The following is a 17,418-nucleotide window of genomic DNA, read 5'->3' on the forward strand; positions in this document are numbered from 1 at the left end:
CTGTGTGTGTGTCTGTGTGTGTCTGTGTGTCTGTGTGTCTGTGTGTCTGTGTGTGTGTGTGTGTGTGTAATAAGCTGCACATATTGGGATTAGATACTAGTGAATAAATTCAGCATCAGATTTTTATGAAACCAAGAGAAAGTTTATTTTGTGCCATTGGTGATCTCATCACACAAAGTGCCTGGATAATGTTTGATTGTTTCTGGTCTTGTTCAAATATTTGAAACTGCTGTCAAATCTACCCCAGCCCTGCTCCTGTAAAGAGTTGGAGACAAAAAGGAAGGATGTCTCCAGTGACTCTAGTGGTATTTAGTGGTGAAAGGAGTGCAGAAACATAGCAGTGAACGGTTTCTAGAGATTCATATTATTTTTGGGGGTGTCTGAGAAGCTTTCGAAAATCTGAAACATAGCTTGATTACTTTGGCTTTGACACATAAAAGAAATGCTGTATTAAAACTAGGAGCATAGTGCTTTAGTGTAGCCAGTAACATTTTAATGCAGCTGAGAGCAATACTGCAATTATAATTGTGACATCAAATTAAAATGATAGCAATTATAATTTTATGAGGGAAAAGGTAAACACGTATGAACGTATATAATTGTAAATAACATATAGAATATTCTGGAAAATTAGATAAACATAAACTTGACTGACAAAAGAATTAAGGTCCTTATTATTGGAACTTTTAATTATGTATGATTGAGTCAGTCTCAACTAACTGTACCTTGAGGTAAGATGATTTTCGTCAGGGACTGTGACTGTTCTAAAGATCATTTTTATTTATGTTACCACTGAGCCATATTTGAACTTTGACATTATTTAATAAACGACTTTTATTGTGACAGACCTTCGGTATCGTCTTGTCCAGCTTTCTGTTGCCACGGCGACCGCGATGTGTCAACATTTAAGAGCCGGAGTGAACAAGATGACGCGACTCTGTTCCTAAGCAACACCAAAATAATGACGAGGTGACCGTCGGTGTCCTTTGGTTTTACATGAGAAACATGTTTGCACGTCCGAACACACGACAAATGTAACATATTCAAACAATGTCTGATTTTTACTAAACTACAATTTTCGATTTCCTCCAGCGGAACAGATTATTTGGGACATCTCAGGAAGCGGTAGCGTTGGGAACGGAAACTAAATCTGTAAACAAAGTTGAAGCCTGTTAGCGACACTTTGAATAGATTCACATACATGTGCGAAACGACGGCGTGCTAAACACAGGGAAGATGTTTAAAAACACATTCCAGAGCGGATTCCTGTCTATCCTTTACAGCATTGGCAGCAAACCACTTCAGATATGGGATAAAAAGGTGAGTAGCCTTTCTGAATTCAATGCTTTGAATCCAACCTAGCTTCCTGAAGTTAGCTAGCTTAACGCTAGTTGTGCTAAAGCTAACTAAGTGTTGAAGCTTGATAATATTCAGCTCTGTTGTAATATGTTTTGGCTCAGTGTTCAAACAACTGACTATGGTTGTGTTTCTTACTTGTATGAGTTCGGTGAATGGAGTTAACTAAAGATGAACCCTGACTCTCTTGTTAGGCCTAATCTCAATAGCGCTTTAGATTGATATTTTGAAACTAAACACAGTTGAAAGTACAGACCCAAACTCTGATGTTGATGTGAATTAAGTTTTGGGTGTTTGTTGCACTAATGCAATGTGTGTTTTCTTATGACGCCGTTAAATGTGAAGCCAGAACGCCTCAGTTTTTCGCTTTTAACCCGGTATGACAGGGTACTATGAAGGTCAAGGTGCTGTTGCTAAGCGACATTAAAGAATAATAAACAGTAGTAATGTATTGGGGGGGGTTGATTTTCCCGTGTACAACAATTAAATGTATGTTTTCCTGTGTTTACAGGTGAGGAATGGTCACATAAAAAGAATTACGGATAATGACATCCACTCACTGGTGTTGGAGGTCGAAGGGACAAATGTCAGGTGGGTTTTTGCATTAACTCATCCATCAGTTCAGGTGAACTCGTTTTAGGTTCCTTCCACAATCATCCTCCCTACATGTTAACATAATGTATTTCATCTTTCCTTATAGCACCACGTATATAACGTGTCCCGCAGACCCCAAGAAGACATTGGGCATCAAGCTTCCCTTTCTGGTCATGATCATTAAGAATCTAAAGAAGTATTTCACCTTTGAAGTCCAGGTGGGGATAGCACTTCTGCAGTCTTGTCTTGATGGCATACCAAACATATGAGTATAGTGCGAGTTCAATATGTATACAGTAAACTAAAACTCAGCTTTTGGGTTGGTAAATAGCAGTACTGGGATTACTTTTTTATTCATGCTTTGTCTCTTTCTCCTATTTTTACAACTTTCAGGTATTAGATGATAAAAACGTTCGGCGGCGGTTTCGAGCGAGTAACTATCAGAGCACAACGCGTGTGAAGCCGTTCATCTGCACCATGCCCATGAGGCTTGATGATGGCTGGAACCAGATTCAGTTCAACCTGTCAGATTTCACCAGGAGAGCCTACGGAACCAATTACATTGAGACGCTACGTGTACAGGTTTGTATGCAGATATGCTTATTGCAGACTTTAAGTGAACTACTAAAACTATATGTTCTCTTGCTTACGTCTGATCTGTTTTTCCTCTTAGATCCACGCTAATTGTCGAATACGGAGGGTGTATTTCTCAGACAGACTGTACTCTGAGGATGAGCTCCCAGCAGAGTTTAAACTCTACTTGCCTGTCCAGAACCAGAAGGCCAAGGTAAGACACAGACAACTGCATGTGTACTTAGTCATACTGTAATTATGCATGAAATGGATAGTCGGATGTTTAGAAATTTGTCCAACTTTTCTATTTGTTTGCTTCTTGCAGCAGTAGAGCTACCCAGACTGCACAGTTTCCCCTGACCTGATGTGGAGTTTATCTGTAAGAGTTTTTTTTTTTGTGTGTGTGTTTAGGCATATGAAGTTTGTAATATTGTAATTTTCGAACTCAGTTTTGAGTGCTGTCTTGTGTTGCTCTCTGCACAATAAAGATATTTTATAGACTAATCTGTAGTTTATAAGGGTCCAAAGTCATTTTGTCTGTTGCTAACAAAATATTAATCAGAAAAGTTATAATTCATTGTGTTCATTTTTAAAAATGCAAATATAAAAAGACCAGATCACCCATTTAGAGAATATAAACAATCTTTATCAAATAAATCATTTCACATGAAAGGCTCTGAAAAGTATTTGCATTCCCAAAACATATAGCCTTTGTTCAACTTTGGATTTCTCTAATACATTCATTTAAAACAATTTACATCATACAAGTATCCAAAGATAAAATTAACTTTGAATAATTCAACTTTTAAGCTGCTTTTTTAACTCATATTCCAAGATTCAGACAGTGCAGGAAGGAAGTGTTAGGCTACAGACAAATAACACAAAGCGCTGAACTGAGAGATGCAGCATTTTCTAATTAGGATTATGATAAACCCTTCCAAAGCTGTGTTGATATTTCTTATGTCAAACTGACAGGTTTGCGTCCTGTCAATTCATATTTTCTATTTAAAAAAAAAAAAAAAAAAAAAAAAAGCAAAATGCAAAGTAAACAGAGGCTGGACATACACATAAGGAAAGACAACTTGTTCTAAACTTGCAATCAGTGAGTGTTAGTCAATCTAAATTGGTTGAATTTCCATTTTACATGAAGGTTAAGCTCTAAGAGTTAGTCATTAACCAGCATTTTTCACATTGACTTATATAATTTTAATGCTTAGTGTTTTAGTCTTTCAAAACAACTAACGAATGTATTGAACCAAGTATTTTCCAATGAGTTGTAAATATAGCACAAAATAATAATGCTGTCTTTGAAAACAAAATCAAGGAAAAAATTACACTTTAATAAAGCTTCATACTGCTAAAGGTTCTGTTATATTTAGAGGAAAATTTTAACCCAAGACAAGCAGGTCTTCCATCTTGCATCCCTAATATTTCTAAACACCAAAAATACAAATGCATTGCAAATCTTTGGGCTACATAAAGTTAAGAAAATGTTTTTCTGTTATAAGTATTTGGCCTCTGCATCTTGTCTACGTACAACTATTGGTATATATATATATATATATTTGTTTGTTTAGAGTTTATGCATATTGTTACAACAGGCACTTTGAAAAATCTTCCAAAATAAAAGGCTCCAATTTGACATGTTCAATTATCTGTCATTAAACATTTAAAAACTGATTCTAATGAAATAAAACTATAAGCTTTAATAGGGCCATATCTATATTGGCAACAGTGTCAGGATTTGATTACTTCATAAAAAAGACTTGAGAATTTGAAAACTGAAAATCTGGCATAAAAAAGCAATTTGAAAAAAAAAAAAAAAAGTAACCACTGCTGCTTCTGTACTGTTTAGCAAAGTGAATTTGAGCTAACGATATTTAATAAGGAAACTAAAGACAACAAAACACATTTTCCTTACATATTGATAGATCTCAAAGAACATTAATGATTGCTTTACAGCATGCATCACTTTAAAGTGCAAAGAAATAGTAGTTCAGATCAGTAAATTAACTATGGCATACAATTATTGATTTAACATAAAATACAACAGAAACTCATACATTCAAGCTGGAACAACATATCTTTAGACAGGCATAAAAAAAAATATATATATATATATATATATATATAAAATAAATTGAAAAGTCCGACGCAATACAAAAAGACAAAAAAGCCAAGGCATATAACACACCTGTAGCATGTACTGTTATACGAAAGATCTTGCATTGATGATGCTGTAGAGGAGGCTGCCTGTAGGTCCACAACTGTACCAATTTATTCACAAAAACAATTTTCTTCCTTCAGCTTCCTGCCTTCATAATTTTTAATATAAATCCCTTTTAGTATAAATAGCTGTAATACCTGACAGCTGAATGTAAAAATGGTTGCTGGTCAATTTGAAGACATCTTAAATAGACTATTACAATCAAGTAAGAGTTAGCTTATTAAAATAAACTGGCTGTTGCTTTTAGGATATAGGAGAGTGGCACTGCAGCCACTGATATAGAATCAGTATTTTCATATTGGTTTTATGGAGGCAGGATCCTGTTCTGGCTTGTACTCCCTCGGCAGTGGTTCACATTTAATTGCACAGGAAGGTGTGTGCATTTTCCAAAACCTGAGGAGTGCTTGGTTGCAAGCCCTCTTTCCACTTTTAAATGGTTTTAAAGCTCCTACAGGACAGTTTTATTCAGTGCATCTAACCCCTACATGTGGATAACACCAATCATTTGCTTTAGTTTAAGATAAATCCATTCTTCTAACAAGGTGAGGGATCCAGGTGCTATTTTAATTTGGGTTCAGGGTTATATGTTTCAAGTTGAACCATTCATGAAAGCTGGTGGTGGCAGTGGATCCTGAGGATTGCTAACACTGGAGGCTAACAACAAAGGTCTGTCCTATCAAAGTGGAATATTGCTTTAAATCAAGTACTTCTCATGTTGTTAGAATCTTTTCCTGGTATATTATGGTCCATTTTTCTCAGTGCAAAAACTAAAAAGTCAAGCCTGTTTTCCTGTGGTTTAGTGACAGGTTCATATTAGCAAGGCTTTCCATTACTGTCACCTTTATTTTCTCTACATTCACCTATTGGGTTGTTCTGCAGGCTGATGTATGTACAGTATGTGTGGGACTGTAGGAGCTCCAACACTATTTGGTAGTCCCATAATGAATGACATAGTAGTCATGGACATACATCAACACAGCCACAGGCTGGCCAATGATCAGTGAGATCCACACAGCTGCGTTGCCATAGTTTCCATTCAGGAAGCGACCCACAAACCAAGCCAGAGGAACCTGCGGAGATTAAAATTCGCAGAGTTTACAGGTTTGTGTATAAGTGTGGAGAAAGTGAACAGCTACAGCAGCAAGAAAGTGGTTTGTGAGTGAAAAGGATAGTTTAGTTCAATGTGTCTCACCTGAGCCATCATTCCCATGAATGCCCAGAGTCTGAACATCTTCAGGGGAACACTCACCAGGTACTGAACGAAGAGAAAGCGTAGCATTAGACAGAAGATCTTTCAAAATATATTAGAAATGTGTAAATGTAAGAAGTGAAAAGCTGCACACTCATGACTAATGAAATCTTGTTCTTTTTAGCTGTAGAAGTGAGTAGGCATGCATTTTCCTTCAGTTCCTCTGTACTTTGAATAACATGGCATTTTGAAAATTGCTTATCACTGCAAAAAAATATAACAGCAACTTTAAATGCACATTATACTTTAAATAGTTGCCTTCTTGTCTAAAGACCAACTATCCAAAACACTGAATGTAGAAAGATTAAATCAGTAAAGAACTGATTTGACGCTGAATTATCAGACTTGTGAACATCAGTTTTGCGTCAGAGGAAGGCTGGTGTTTTACCTCGTGGAAGAAGGCGGACACTAGAAAGACAGCCATTTGAGCCATAAACTTGTTGATCCCCTTCTTCATCATTGGCTTATAGAAGTGTCTGAAGCACAGAGCACCACATGATTAAACACAGATCATGCTGATATTAATCTATTCAATCTAAATGAAAATGCCCCCAAATAAATGGAAGCCTATGCCTTAATTTCTTTACCATTATGATTTGGGGTTATGTAACAAAGTGTCAGTGTTGAAAAAATACTGAACAAACTCATTATATGAAGTTCAGCGCTCACCTCAGGCACCACTTGTGCACTGGGATATTCCAGTTGGCCCAGAAATAGGTGACACTCTCAGAATTCCTGAAATGAACAGAAATGGTAGTTTAGCAATTTGACTTCAAGGCCACTGGGTGTTCTGAATGATGGCTTTTCATAATAATGCTTTTATTCCTATATGATGTGTGGAATATGGTCTGTACACACGTGTATTTGTGTGTGCTCACTCGAACAGTCTGGTGTGTATTGCCAGTGTTGGTAAATTTAAGGGGAGGTGCTGAAAAAAAAAAAAGTTACTTTGCACATTAGCCTTAAATCTGCAAAACAGCAGTCTGCCAAGAAAACATAGAAGCTGGATGGAAAAATTTGCCAAGTTACCCTGGTGATTAAATGTGCCTGTATTCATGTCCATCATTTTTAATCAGACTGTGACAAAAATATTTCCCATTGTATGATATACTCACCACCAGTCCTTATAAAACTCTCTGTCTCCAAACTGCAGCAGCTCTGCCACAAAGTTCATAGTTGAGTGGAAAAACCAATAGAAGAATATTAACCATATTAAATGGTTAGGGACCTGGGAGGGGAGAGGAAAGGAGAGTAGAGGAGGGAAGAGGGATTCTGGGCTAGAAATGTTACATTGCAACCTCGGGAGTCAATATGGAAAGTGAAATGGTTTTTTACTATCAACTTTACCATTCTTTCTGTGTTATAAGGGTATGGCATGTCATAGCTGTGCATTTTGTTTAGCTCTGTCCTGATACTCACGGCTAGCTTCAGCAGACGCTCCACCATCCTAGAAAAGTCCATTTCCTGTGAGAGAAAAGGACTGAAATGTTATTTTTATCAGGTATCAGTCCTGTGTCCTCAAGGCAAAACAAATTACAGTTTATACTCCACTGGGAGCCACTGGTGTTTCTTCACAGTACAAACTAAATATGTGTACGCACCTGGAATGGCTTCATTGAGTTCTGTATAGTGGGAACCATCCACTGAAAGACACAAATCAGAATTCATTTTGTTTGCATTGCCCAAATTCTGCTGAGTCTTGTATTTCTGTGCAAGGTGTGTGTGTGCTTGTCTGTGTGATGTATGCCAAGTAAATGTTCTGCGTACCTGCTGAATTAACCCCACCAACAGCTGCATGAGAAAAAGCTGCAAAAAAAAAAAAAAAAAGCTAGTTACGACAGTGAATTTCTATGTAGTAAATGCACAGTATGTTTGCACAGGTGTGTTACCTCTCACCATTTCAAAAAGCCTTCTCATCAAGAACCTTTTACGTATTCGAGGTGACCGTGGGAAGTTCAGCTGATAGCAGAGAGTTGGAGCAAAGACAAAGTAGTACATGTCTAAAGAAAGACAACAAACTATTTAAGTCATTAAGTCTATTTAAGTGTTTTTTGTTTCACAGCACTGAATGCACATGCTAGTGCCAACTACACGTGTTCACAAGTTGATACAACACTTACTAAGGTACTTTCTCTTCAGAAGCTCTATTTGAAACTTTAATAACCTCAGCTTTAGTTTACGCTTTGGACTAGCCAAAAACAACCGTATCTTTGTAATTAGATAACAGCTGGGCCACAGCATTGACCCAAGTTAAATATTTGACAGCAGTATTTCCCAATAAGTAGTGGTTACTTTCTTTGGCATATCCTTTGGTGCTATTATGTTGTGCCAATAAATTTGCCTTGTGTTACACTTATTTTTAAAATCCTGTCATCACAGTTACCTCTGTGTGTAAGGTTGCCTGGGTAGGAAACATTGGTATGAACTGCTGAACCATTAGACTCTGCCACAGACGGACCTGAAAAAAACAGACAAACAGAAAAGCTTCACTTTGCCATCTCACCACTAGATGGTAGTAGCAGCACAGTAAGATAATACATATAATACAAAATTGTAAAGTGTACAGAGACGTGTTTGTATGATTCCATGAATTTATACAGAAGTAGGAGCTGTTTCTTGTGCTCTCTGTTTGGGCTGACACACTTACATGAGTATGACCGAGTCAGTGTTTTGGCTTTGGCTTGTCTGATTTCCCTACACCACCTGTTGGTATCTTGGTAGGAGTACAGCTTCAGGAACAGCACTGTGTAAACACCCAGGGAGACCACGCCACCCACTAACACACACACATACACACAAAGCCAAAGAGTAAGAAATGGTTAAATGACAATCCATAACAGATCCATATATTGTGTGTTGGTATCATAAATGTACATGTTCATGCAGTAATTCTCTACCTGGGGTCATGGAAGTCACAGCGAGAACTGTAGCTGAAGGAAAGATCAACATGGATGTCAAGTTAAAAATATGAAGGATCCAGCCTGTCCATTCGGAAATGGTACCCTATAAAGAAAATCAGAAAACTAATTTTTTTTTTTTTAGGTTTAAAATATTTTATGTGTGGCTGTAGATACATACAACTTCAAATTTTTTTCACTTTATAATTATCGCTTATTGGATGTAGACAGAAGGAGAAAAATGTGCACTTTTATGAATTTCAGATTAAATCTACAACACAGTCAAAAGAAAGTGCATTTGTTTGAATTGCCTTGGATTTTATTTAATCTAATTTAGAACAGGACTGCCTTTCTTAGAGGTAAAAGGAGAGTGAAGGTGCTGTAATACTAAATTTGACTGTGTAGACAGGAATTGTCTAAAACATTTCTGAGGGACATCCAGATAAACACTTTTTCTTTGTTTTTTTAAAACAGCTGATCATACAGCATAGAAAGATTTCTGCCAAAATCCTTATAAAGGTTATGGCATTGCATTAAATGAAATGATTAAAATATGATGTGTGTTTCAGTAATTTATTGACAAAGCTCAAAATGTAAGAAAATCAACAAGTAAATGAAATTAAGGTTAAGACCATAACTATTAAATTTTGTGAACATAAATGATATAAAATGTATTAAAATCATTGTAAGGACTCACCACAGACAGACGCCTCTCTATGTACAAGGCTGCTAAGATGAACACATTAGATACTAAAACACAGAACAGACAAACACAGATAATCAGATATGTCAACACACCCTGTAGATCAAGATAACAGGTTAACTTCATTTCATTATTCTGCCTAAGAGTATTAAACACAGGCAAAATGTTAATTCAGGGTGAGAATGCGTGTTTGTTACTACGACAGCTCAGCATTGTCTCTAAAAGGGCATTTTATTGGATTGATTGTGCAAATGTTGCCCTGTGGGTCAGTGCTTGTCCCCGCTGAGGACAAATATGCTCATTCAACTTGTTTTACTGCACTGATAAAGTCAGTTGTTAAGACTGAGTCAGCCTGAGTAAATAAAGGATGACTGATCAATAACAGCTGTGCCAGAATATTCTGCATGGAGACTGACACTAATGTGCTTCTTTGAGCTGTCTGTGAGCATCTGGCTCATTAAACATTACCATGCTGTATCAGACCAGCCATGTGGGACACGGAGGGGCCGTGAATCGCATGTTGTATTACTGTCTACAATAACACATCAACTTGAACATCTATTCTAAAGTCACAGAAGGACAAAAGGCTCTTGTTTACATTAAAGCAGTTTAAAAAACAAAACAAAACAAAAAAAAAAACAACTGCTTCATACCAATGATGAGGCATGCTGCCGGCCAGCTATAGGGGTCCTTTAGGAACAGAGACACTACTTGGATAGGGTCTACTAATATGCCGTACCTAGATGGGAAAACGAAGATGTAAAATTATTGATCCCACTAGATATTTAAAAATAGATACAGTGTAAGTCTTTGGAGATTTAAATTAAAGTACAAGGCTGAATATTATTGCTGCATGTGCAGGTTGAGGTGAGAGATGGTGTCATGTGGTTATGGTTATGGTAGGCATGCTGGCTAAGTCTGTGATTCTATCTGCAATACTGGCCATGACAACAGGAATATTTGGAAAATAAGCTGATTTTTTTTTTTTCTAGGACTCAGCTAAGAAACTTTTCATACTGTGCTGACTGTACATCAAACTGAATTTAAATTTTGATTTATTTCCTTGAATGGTCCAATCCTAGAATGTCTCATTTCTTGCTCATGTCCAGTCGTTCATCTTGAGAAAGATTTTTATTCAGTTAGTTATAGTTATTGATATCTGTATCTTAATCCTACTGAGCTGGAATGCACTTTAGTTTGGGACAAAAGCATCAAGTATGTATTGTTATATAAGAGGAGGTCACAAGTCAATTGTAATGACTCCTATTTTTATGTGTAGGTGGATACTTACTTTATAATGTTCTCTAAGAAAAGGCGAGCATTACTCAGCACCTGAGAGAGAGAACAACAGCCCACAAGAGATAAGCATAGTGTCAAGGAAGATTATACAAAAATATTTATAAACACTATATTTTTAGATTGTCCATCCATTGCTCCTGGTCTTTGTTTATATGCTTAGCTATAAATCTGGTTTATCATTTCCTCTGCCCACAGCTTGTGATTAGTCTATCCATACATCCATTATCTACCGCTTATCCTGGAACATCCAGGGCCACAGGGGGCTGGAGCCAATCCCAGCTGTAGGCCCTGGACAGATATCCAGTCTGCAGATTTAAAGTGTTTGCACATGTTGATTATTGAAAACAAGAGCATTGTTCCCTTTCAAAAACAACTGTGATTTCAGAGGATGAAAAGGTCACTGCCCAGAAAACACACAGGCTCTATGTCAAAGCTGTTTGTATCCATCCATAGCTAAACTGAGCAACATGTTCCTGTTGCCATTACACTTTACTCATTGCTCACTCTGTTAAAATGTTTATTATATTGGACATTAAAGTAACACTGTATGTAGAGTACACATACTTCACTCTAGATATTTTTTATGGCAGTCATTTTCAGACTGAGTTAAAGAGACAGTTAAGATAATGAGGACAGTGAGGGTCTGATACATGATAAGGTCATGGTGTACTGATTACGAGGCATGTTTCACCCCCTGCCCACTGGAATCAAGACCTTGCAGCAATGCAGTCTTGATTCAACATTGTCTCCCCCCCCCCCCCCCCCCCCCCCCCCCCAAACCACTAACCTTTGCCTCAGTAACCTTCAGTTGAGTTAAGCCTTGTACGGCCTGAGAAATGGGACAGTGGCAGACTTATAGAAAACACTGCTAAATCTGATTCTGTATTCTAAACCCACTTTACAGAAAGGTCAGTGTACAAAATTAAATGTAGAGCAATACCCTGGGAGTTCAGTTTTAACTAATAAGCAGAGTTATATTAACTGAACCCAAGCTGCCTGGTTAAATAAGTATTTCTATCCAGTAGTACACTATAAATTGCAGTTATGGTTTTATGCAATCTGGTATCTGTCTTATTGTTGGTAATACTGTTGTATTGCTAGAACTGTCAGGACTGGCATTTACATAGTTTGTCTCCAGGAATTCAAACTAAACATATACAGACAATACCAGAGCCAACTCTCAACACCATCATTTGCATTACATGTGGATAATCTCTAATATCTTTTTAGACAGCAGCACTTTTAATTTGAATGAAATGGTAATAAATCTGTTTAATTCAACTCTATCCTATTTAGCTGAGGGACAGGAGAGGCATATCACATTTTAGTGCTGAAGGCTGAATGTTTTGACCTTGACATACAAAACTGACCTGACCAAACTAGTGCCAACAAAGGCTGACTGACACTACATTCTGTTTCAGCTGTCATTGAATATTTTCCTTCAACATACAACACAGAACAGCACTAAAAGCTGTCTAATTTTATGCTCTGCAGCTAATTGAGACAACTATGCAACTGGTTGTGTAAAGTTTTGCTTAGCCTCTGCCCCAGCCTTGTCAATCTGTGATTTAAACTGTACACGTGGTCTGTTTGGCTGCACATCAGAGCAAGTGATCACGTGAACCAGCTGAAGCACAGGTTGTTTTTACCACATCCTGAAACTATTTCTGCTTGTCAAGGCTCAACATTGTATCTTACGCCAAATATATTTAGCATGTGACTACATCTCTCAATCACCTAGGCTGCACCTTAAAGCACTAATGCTTTTAGTTGGTTAACTAGGACAGTGTTGTTTACATGGGAAATGTACAACTAGAACCACTAAACCAGCTTTAAAAGTGTTTTAATGTCAGGAAAATGTCCAATATTTTCTAATGCACACTTTTAGGCTGTGCATTGTCTGTGATACCTGTTGGCTTCAATATTCAGAGATTAAAGGTCAAGGACGTATAACACATCTAAGGACTCATCTTAAAAATTGCATTTCTACAGCTGACAGTTTAGGAAGGCTATGTTTCTAAATGCACTAAACACCAGCAATCATACAGACATCCAAGCATCTTTCATTTCTTACAGCCTAATTCTGAAAGCTTCCTCACAACAGCCTGTCTCTGGTCACCACAAAGTGGAGGACATGGTCGTCATGGCCATATCCTTTTTCAAAGCTGGGATTACTCCTGTCACAGAACTGCAAGATTGGGCACACACACACACAACACAAGAAGACTAGAAGACTTGCACATTAACTTACAGACGTGCAATCACGCTTGCACACATACATAACACTATTTATAGTGTGGGTCCATTTCAGTTTTATTAGGATTACAGCTAACTGGGTATTTGTGCCTTTCACGCCTATCAAAATACTAACAGTGACTGGATGTTCAGAGCCACTGCAGGGTGCCTCTGGAGACACAACACAGGCACACACTTTAATTCCACTATTGCAATGTGGTAAAATGTTAATTCCTCAGAAGAAGGCCTTGTTCTTCTGAAGTGACCTCAGCCGAGGAGGACATAATTAGCTATGAAACATCTGTGACCAGTGACAACTTCAATGGAGACTGTGTGGTGACTGAGATTCACATGGGTATTTGGATAGGTTGGAGTTAGGTTGAGTTTGAAAAGCCACAGCCACAAGCATAGACACAGGTAAATACCAGAACTGACTAATTGTGGCAACCACAGCAGACCTATTTACCACCGCATCTTCAACCCAGTCTGGAGCAGCAGCACGTGTACAGGATCATGTAGCATAACATTTCAGCTGTTGTGACAAGAGCCTCTTACTAGTTTATTTTCTTGTCATTCAGAGTGCTTCTCTCATGTGCTCAAACAGCTCCTCAAGTCTCCCCTCTCAGTTTCTGCTAGGAAGTGTAAGGTTTATAAGCATAAACATTCATGCATTCAAGGGATTTGTTCACAGCTACTAATAAAAATAGCTCTGCCAGATGATTCTTTTAGTTTCATGTTTGTACTTTACAAAATTTAGGATGAACTTTATCGACCAAGCATGTTGGCTCCACTTTAAGCAGAAGATGTAAGAAAACATGCATCAGGCAGAAAAACTACACTTCTAATAAGAGCCAGAGTCTCAGGGAGGAAACTTAGTGAGATCAAACTGTAAATAATCAACTACCCTTTATCTAAAACGTAGAAATCAAATAGTACAGGAAATGACAAACTGGGCCCAAGCAAAACCATGCATGTGGTTACTCTACTAGTATGAACAGATATTCAAAAAAAAAAACCAAAAACTTAGACTACACACAGACACACAGTGTATGCGACACAGAAAGCCACTGTATCAGGTCCAACACCGAGTCCCATGGGGACATGAACTGTACAAGCGTGGGCTGGAGCTTCTGCTTTTGCTGTTGAATTAACTGCCAAAAAGCTTTCATGCACCACAGAAAAACAAGCCATCAAAGTTAGCAGTTGTGTTTGTGGGTGTGTGAGAGAGGTAGTAAAAACAAAAGAGGAAAATACACCTACAAAGGATAAGTAATTACTGACTGAACCATGTGTGTGTGAATTCTTTGAGATTAAAAAGTATAATTTAAAATAACAGCATCCCCGTGACCTTATTGTTTCCATAAAAACTGAAAGAAAGCACATAATATGTAGCTGCTTCATGTTCTTTATTGAACACGGTGCACAGGTTTGTGCATTTTTAGTACTAAATGCAGTTCTCTACTGAAGGTTTTACTCACCAGCATGACAACACACCAGTTGAGGATCCCTCTGTAGTTGCTGTAGCCACTGGCTGAGCTCAAGAGAGACTCTTGGAGGACATGACAGCTACAAGAAAACAGTCCACAATGCTGCTGATGAGTTTTAGCTGGTGCGAGGGTTCCTTCTTTCCTTTTGCATGATGGACAAATATCACCTGTCCACTCTCAAAATCTCATTTAATAAATGCTAAACAGATTTTTTTAAATTAAACATGACTAGACCTGTCATTATGAAGCAATAAGAATGACTGAATTTCAGTACATTAATGTTAGTGTTTGGTTTTGACAGAGAAAGCAGGATTCACATCTTACTCCAGAGCTCATGAGTCAGCTTATGAGAAGCCCACATATGACTCAGTGGAGCAGAGATGTGACAGGCAGCAACAAAACCTTTTCAAAAATGTACAACTTCACAAATTACATATTTGACATGACAGAGCTATGGACCACTGTGCCGCATCACTTCTTTTCTACTATAGCTATAAAGAATTTACTGTTGCAGTATTTTCAAAATATAGATTACTCAGGGCCAGACATGCTGTAAAAAGTGGTGAAAGATTAGGTTAATCTAGCCAGACACCCTTGTTCTATAGAGTATTGCGAAAAGTAAGGTTATTCATCAGGCATGACTGTTTGCACTACTACAAGGGAGAGTCAAAAGAGGTGGAGGAGAACAATAAAAGAAAGTAGAATAAAGAGTATGGGGGAAAGAGCACATTGTGAGGAGGGACAATGTCAAAAGAAGACTAAGGAATGTCAGGAAAAGCTGATGGAGAAGAGAAGATGTAAAGGGGAGAAGAAACAGAACAGAAAAAAAAATAAGGTTGGGATAGTGGACTGGTATGAATGAGAGATAAAGACATAGGGGTGGCTTGAGTGGCGTAAAGGAAAGACATTTAAAAAGAGGAAAGAGTAGAGGGATTCCCCAATAATTCCCAAGGCACATACATGGCAAAACCAGAACAGCAGAACAATGTGCAGAGAGAAGTAGTCAGCAACCACAGTATTGCAAAAGCACATGCCAGTGTTGTCTCACGGTTGCTGTAATACAGGAAAGCGACACTACGCACATGCTCTAGACACCTCCTCTAGGTGGCAAGTGTCCAGTAAAAAGGCTATAATCGCTTTATTTCAAAACTCTGCTTGCATTGTCACATGCACTCAGATTGGTGAACGTTACATCTTTCAGTTAAATTCCAAAAGATATGGATGGAAATCCCATCTGGCTCTTGATGGCTAACAACAATAAGCAGAGGTGGTTTCACCCCTATGGAAACACATGATTTCCAAGGTGAAGACACATCTAGACAATTGGGTGTGTAACCATAAAACGAACAGTTATGTTCAGGTTAAGGGTCAGGCTACGTCTTGACTTCCTCAGTGTATTATATGTAAATTAGATACAGCTGGAAGTATTTTCATTAACAATCTGCTGATTATTTTCTAGATTAACTGATTGGTAGTTTGATCTATAAAAGGTGACAGAAGAATGAAAACCACCAACTAAAATGTCCCATGGTGACATCATGTAAAAAGCTTTTTGTGGTCGAAACAATGTTCCCGAAACTAAATATACTGAATTTATGATTCTATAAAACAAAGTAAAGCAGCAAACTCTCACAGTGGAAAAGCTGTAACACAGTTTTATATGTCCAATTAAATGATTAATAAAATAACCAGCTGTTTCTGAACTTGAGTATAAAATGGTTTCAGTTGTGTTGTCATTCATTTTAGGTCCAAGATGAACCCATCAGGGAGCAGAGATGGTTGTACAGTATCCTAGTAGAAAAAATACTATGGTTGTGAAATTTCGAAAAGGGCAATTTCACTTTTTTTCCGCATCTGGGCCACATTGCTCTGGCACCATTCTCCATGCACTGACTGGTCACTGTGTAAAAGACTTACCGGAGTTTCTCGTTGATTTCTTCTGCAGCACTCCTCTGTTTCCTTGGACTGTGTGTGAGGAGCTGCTGCTGCTGCTGCTGCTGCTGCTCTGGCACCCCCAACCTCCTGTCCACCTTCTTGTTACTTGCATGCCTGGACACCTCGGCGTCTGTGCTGGTTTTAACGAGGTGCTGCGGAGGTTTCCCCCCAGCATCGTTGCACTTGCTCCCGTTGGCTTGCTTCACCCTGGCCCCTCCACCACCAGCCCCGGTGACGGTCGATCTCCTCGAGCGGGTTACGGGCCCTCTCACGTCGGCTGTGGCGCTCATTTCTGCGGCTTCAGTCACGCAGTTTTTATCCTCTTGGCATTGCTGGTCAAACGTTTGTGCCTGTTCCTCTCTGCAGCTCTATAAAAAGAGCTAATTGGACAGTAGGGTGATGTCGTGTCTGCGCTGGAAATGAAGAGGGAGGTTTTCATCGCCACTACTCAAGGTGCAATTGGCAGCAGGGTTGCCAGGTTTGTCTTTTCAGCTGATATCCCCCTATCGAGTCCAAGTCCCAACTCATTTCCGGATTAGCTGCTTTACAAATGCTGACAATTTTCTTAGTTAAAAGGAAACAAACCACTAAGGATAGAGAATTTTAAACCGTAATTTTTAACTTAAGCTATGACAGGAACCGCAATATTATTACGTTGACAGCTTCATTTTGTGTCTTGTAATAATTTTGTGTCTCTTTGTTGTTTTTGTGTCTCTGTAGTTTTTTGACTTTCCACCAAGAACATTTACAGTCATTACAAACACAGGCTTCAGTACAGGACCTCCTTAATTCTTTGGACCCTTAGGCCTGTACCCAGTAGCCCAGGGGTGCAATGTGAATGGGGGAGACATTAATGGTCCACA

General features: G+C 38.3%; 2 protein-coding genes across 3 annotated transcripts; one reads left to right on the forward strand and one right to left on the reverse strand.

The window, feature by feature from the left end:
* The first annotated feature begins 976 nt into the window (after positions 1-976).
* Positions 977-3,033, forward strand: cfap20 (cilia and flagella associated protein 20). The gene is made up of 6 exons (XM_026300462.2): positions 977-1,320; positions 1,868-1,947; positions 2,057-2,168; positions 2,344-2,532; positions 2,624-2,737; positions 2,849-3,033. Exons 1-6 carry the CDS (start codon positions 1,237-1,239, stop codon positions 2,852-2,854), a joined length of 585 nt encoding a protein of 194 aa, XP_026156247.1. The 5' UTR covers positions 977-1,236; the 3' UTR covers positions 2,855-3,033.
* A 114-nt stretch (positions 3,034-3,147) lies between these two features.
* Positions 3,148-17,016, reverse strand: dgat1a (diacylglycerol O-acyltransferase 1a). 2 transcript variants are annotated; one of them, XM_026299864.1, is made up of 17 exons: positions 16,538-16,845; positions 14,612-14,699; positions 10,891-10,931; positions 10,253-10,338; positions 9,594-9,646; positions 8,897-9,002; positions 8,647-8,775; positions 8,383-8,457; positions 7,896-7,999; positions 7,767-7,805; positions 7,601-7,642; positions 7,419-7,463; positions 7,115-7,227; positions 6,669-6,734; positions 6,388-6,475; positions 5,943-6,005; positions 3,148-5,820 (listed from the first exon to the last, which is right to left on the reverse strand). In XM_026299864.1, exons 1-17 carry the CDS (start codon positions 16,843-16,845, stop codon positions 5,674-5,676), a joined length of 1,593 nt encoding a protein of 530 aa, XP_026155649.1. In that variant the 3' UTR covers positions 3,148-5,673. The 2 variants fall into 2 exon arrangements, 1 of the variants encoding a protein (XP_026155649.1); XR_003295259.2 differs by lacking the exons at positions 3,148-5,820; positions 5,943-6,005; positions 6,388-6,475 and having other exon boundaries at positions 6,675-6,927; positions 7,115-7,463; positions 16,538-17,016.
* Between the last annotated feature and the right edge of the window lie 402 nt (positions 17,017-17,418).

The sequence above is a fragment of the Mastacembelus armatus genome, chromosome 11 (assembly GCF_900324485.2).
Source record: "Mastacembelus armatus chromosome 11, fMasArm1.2, whole genome shotgun sequence".
NCBI lineage: Eukaryota > Metazoa > Chordata > Actinopteri > Synbranchiformes > Mastacembelidae > Mastacembelus > Mastacembelus armatus.

Excerpts from the sequence above, each read along its gene's own strand:
- cfap20 (XM_026300462.2), top strand. The coding sequence starts at position 1,237 with ATGTTTAAAAACACATTCCAGAGCGGATTCCTGTCTATCCTTTACAGC. Across the intron at positions 1,321-1,867 it reads TTCAGATATGGGATAAAAAG|GTGAGGAATGGTCACATAAA; the intron begins GTGAGTAGCCTT and ends CTGTGTTTACAG. Across the intron at positions 2,533-2,623 it reads TTGAGACGCTACGTGTACAG|ATCCACGCTAATTGTCGAAT; the intron begins GTTTGTATGCAG and ends TTTTCCTCTTAG.
- dgat1a (XM_026299864.1), bottom strand. The coding sequence starts at position 16,845 with ATGAGCGCCACAGCCGACGTGAGAGGGCCCGTAACCCGCTCGAGGAGA. Across the intron at positions 9,003-9,593 it reads TAGAGAGGCGTCTGTCTGTG|GGTACCATTTCCGAATGGAC; the intron begins GTGAGTCCTTAC and ends TTTTCTTTATAG. Across the intron at positions 7,643-7,766 it reads TGGTGGGGTTAATTCAGCAG|TGGATGGTTCCCACTATACA; the intron begins GTACGCAGAACA and ends TGTGTCTTTCAG.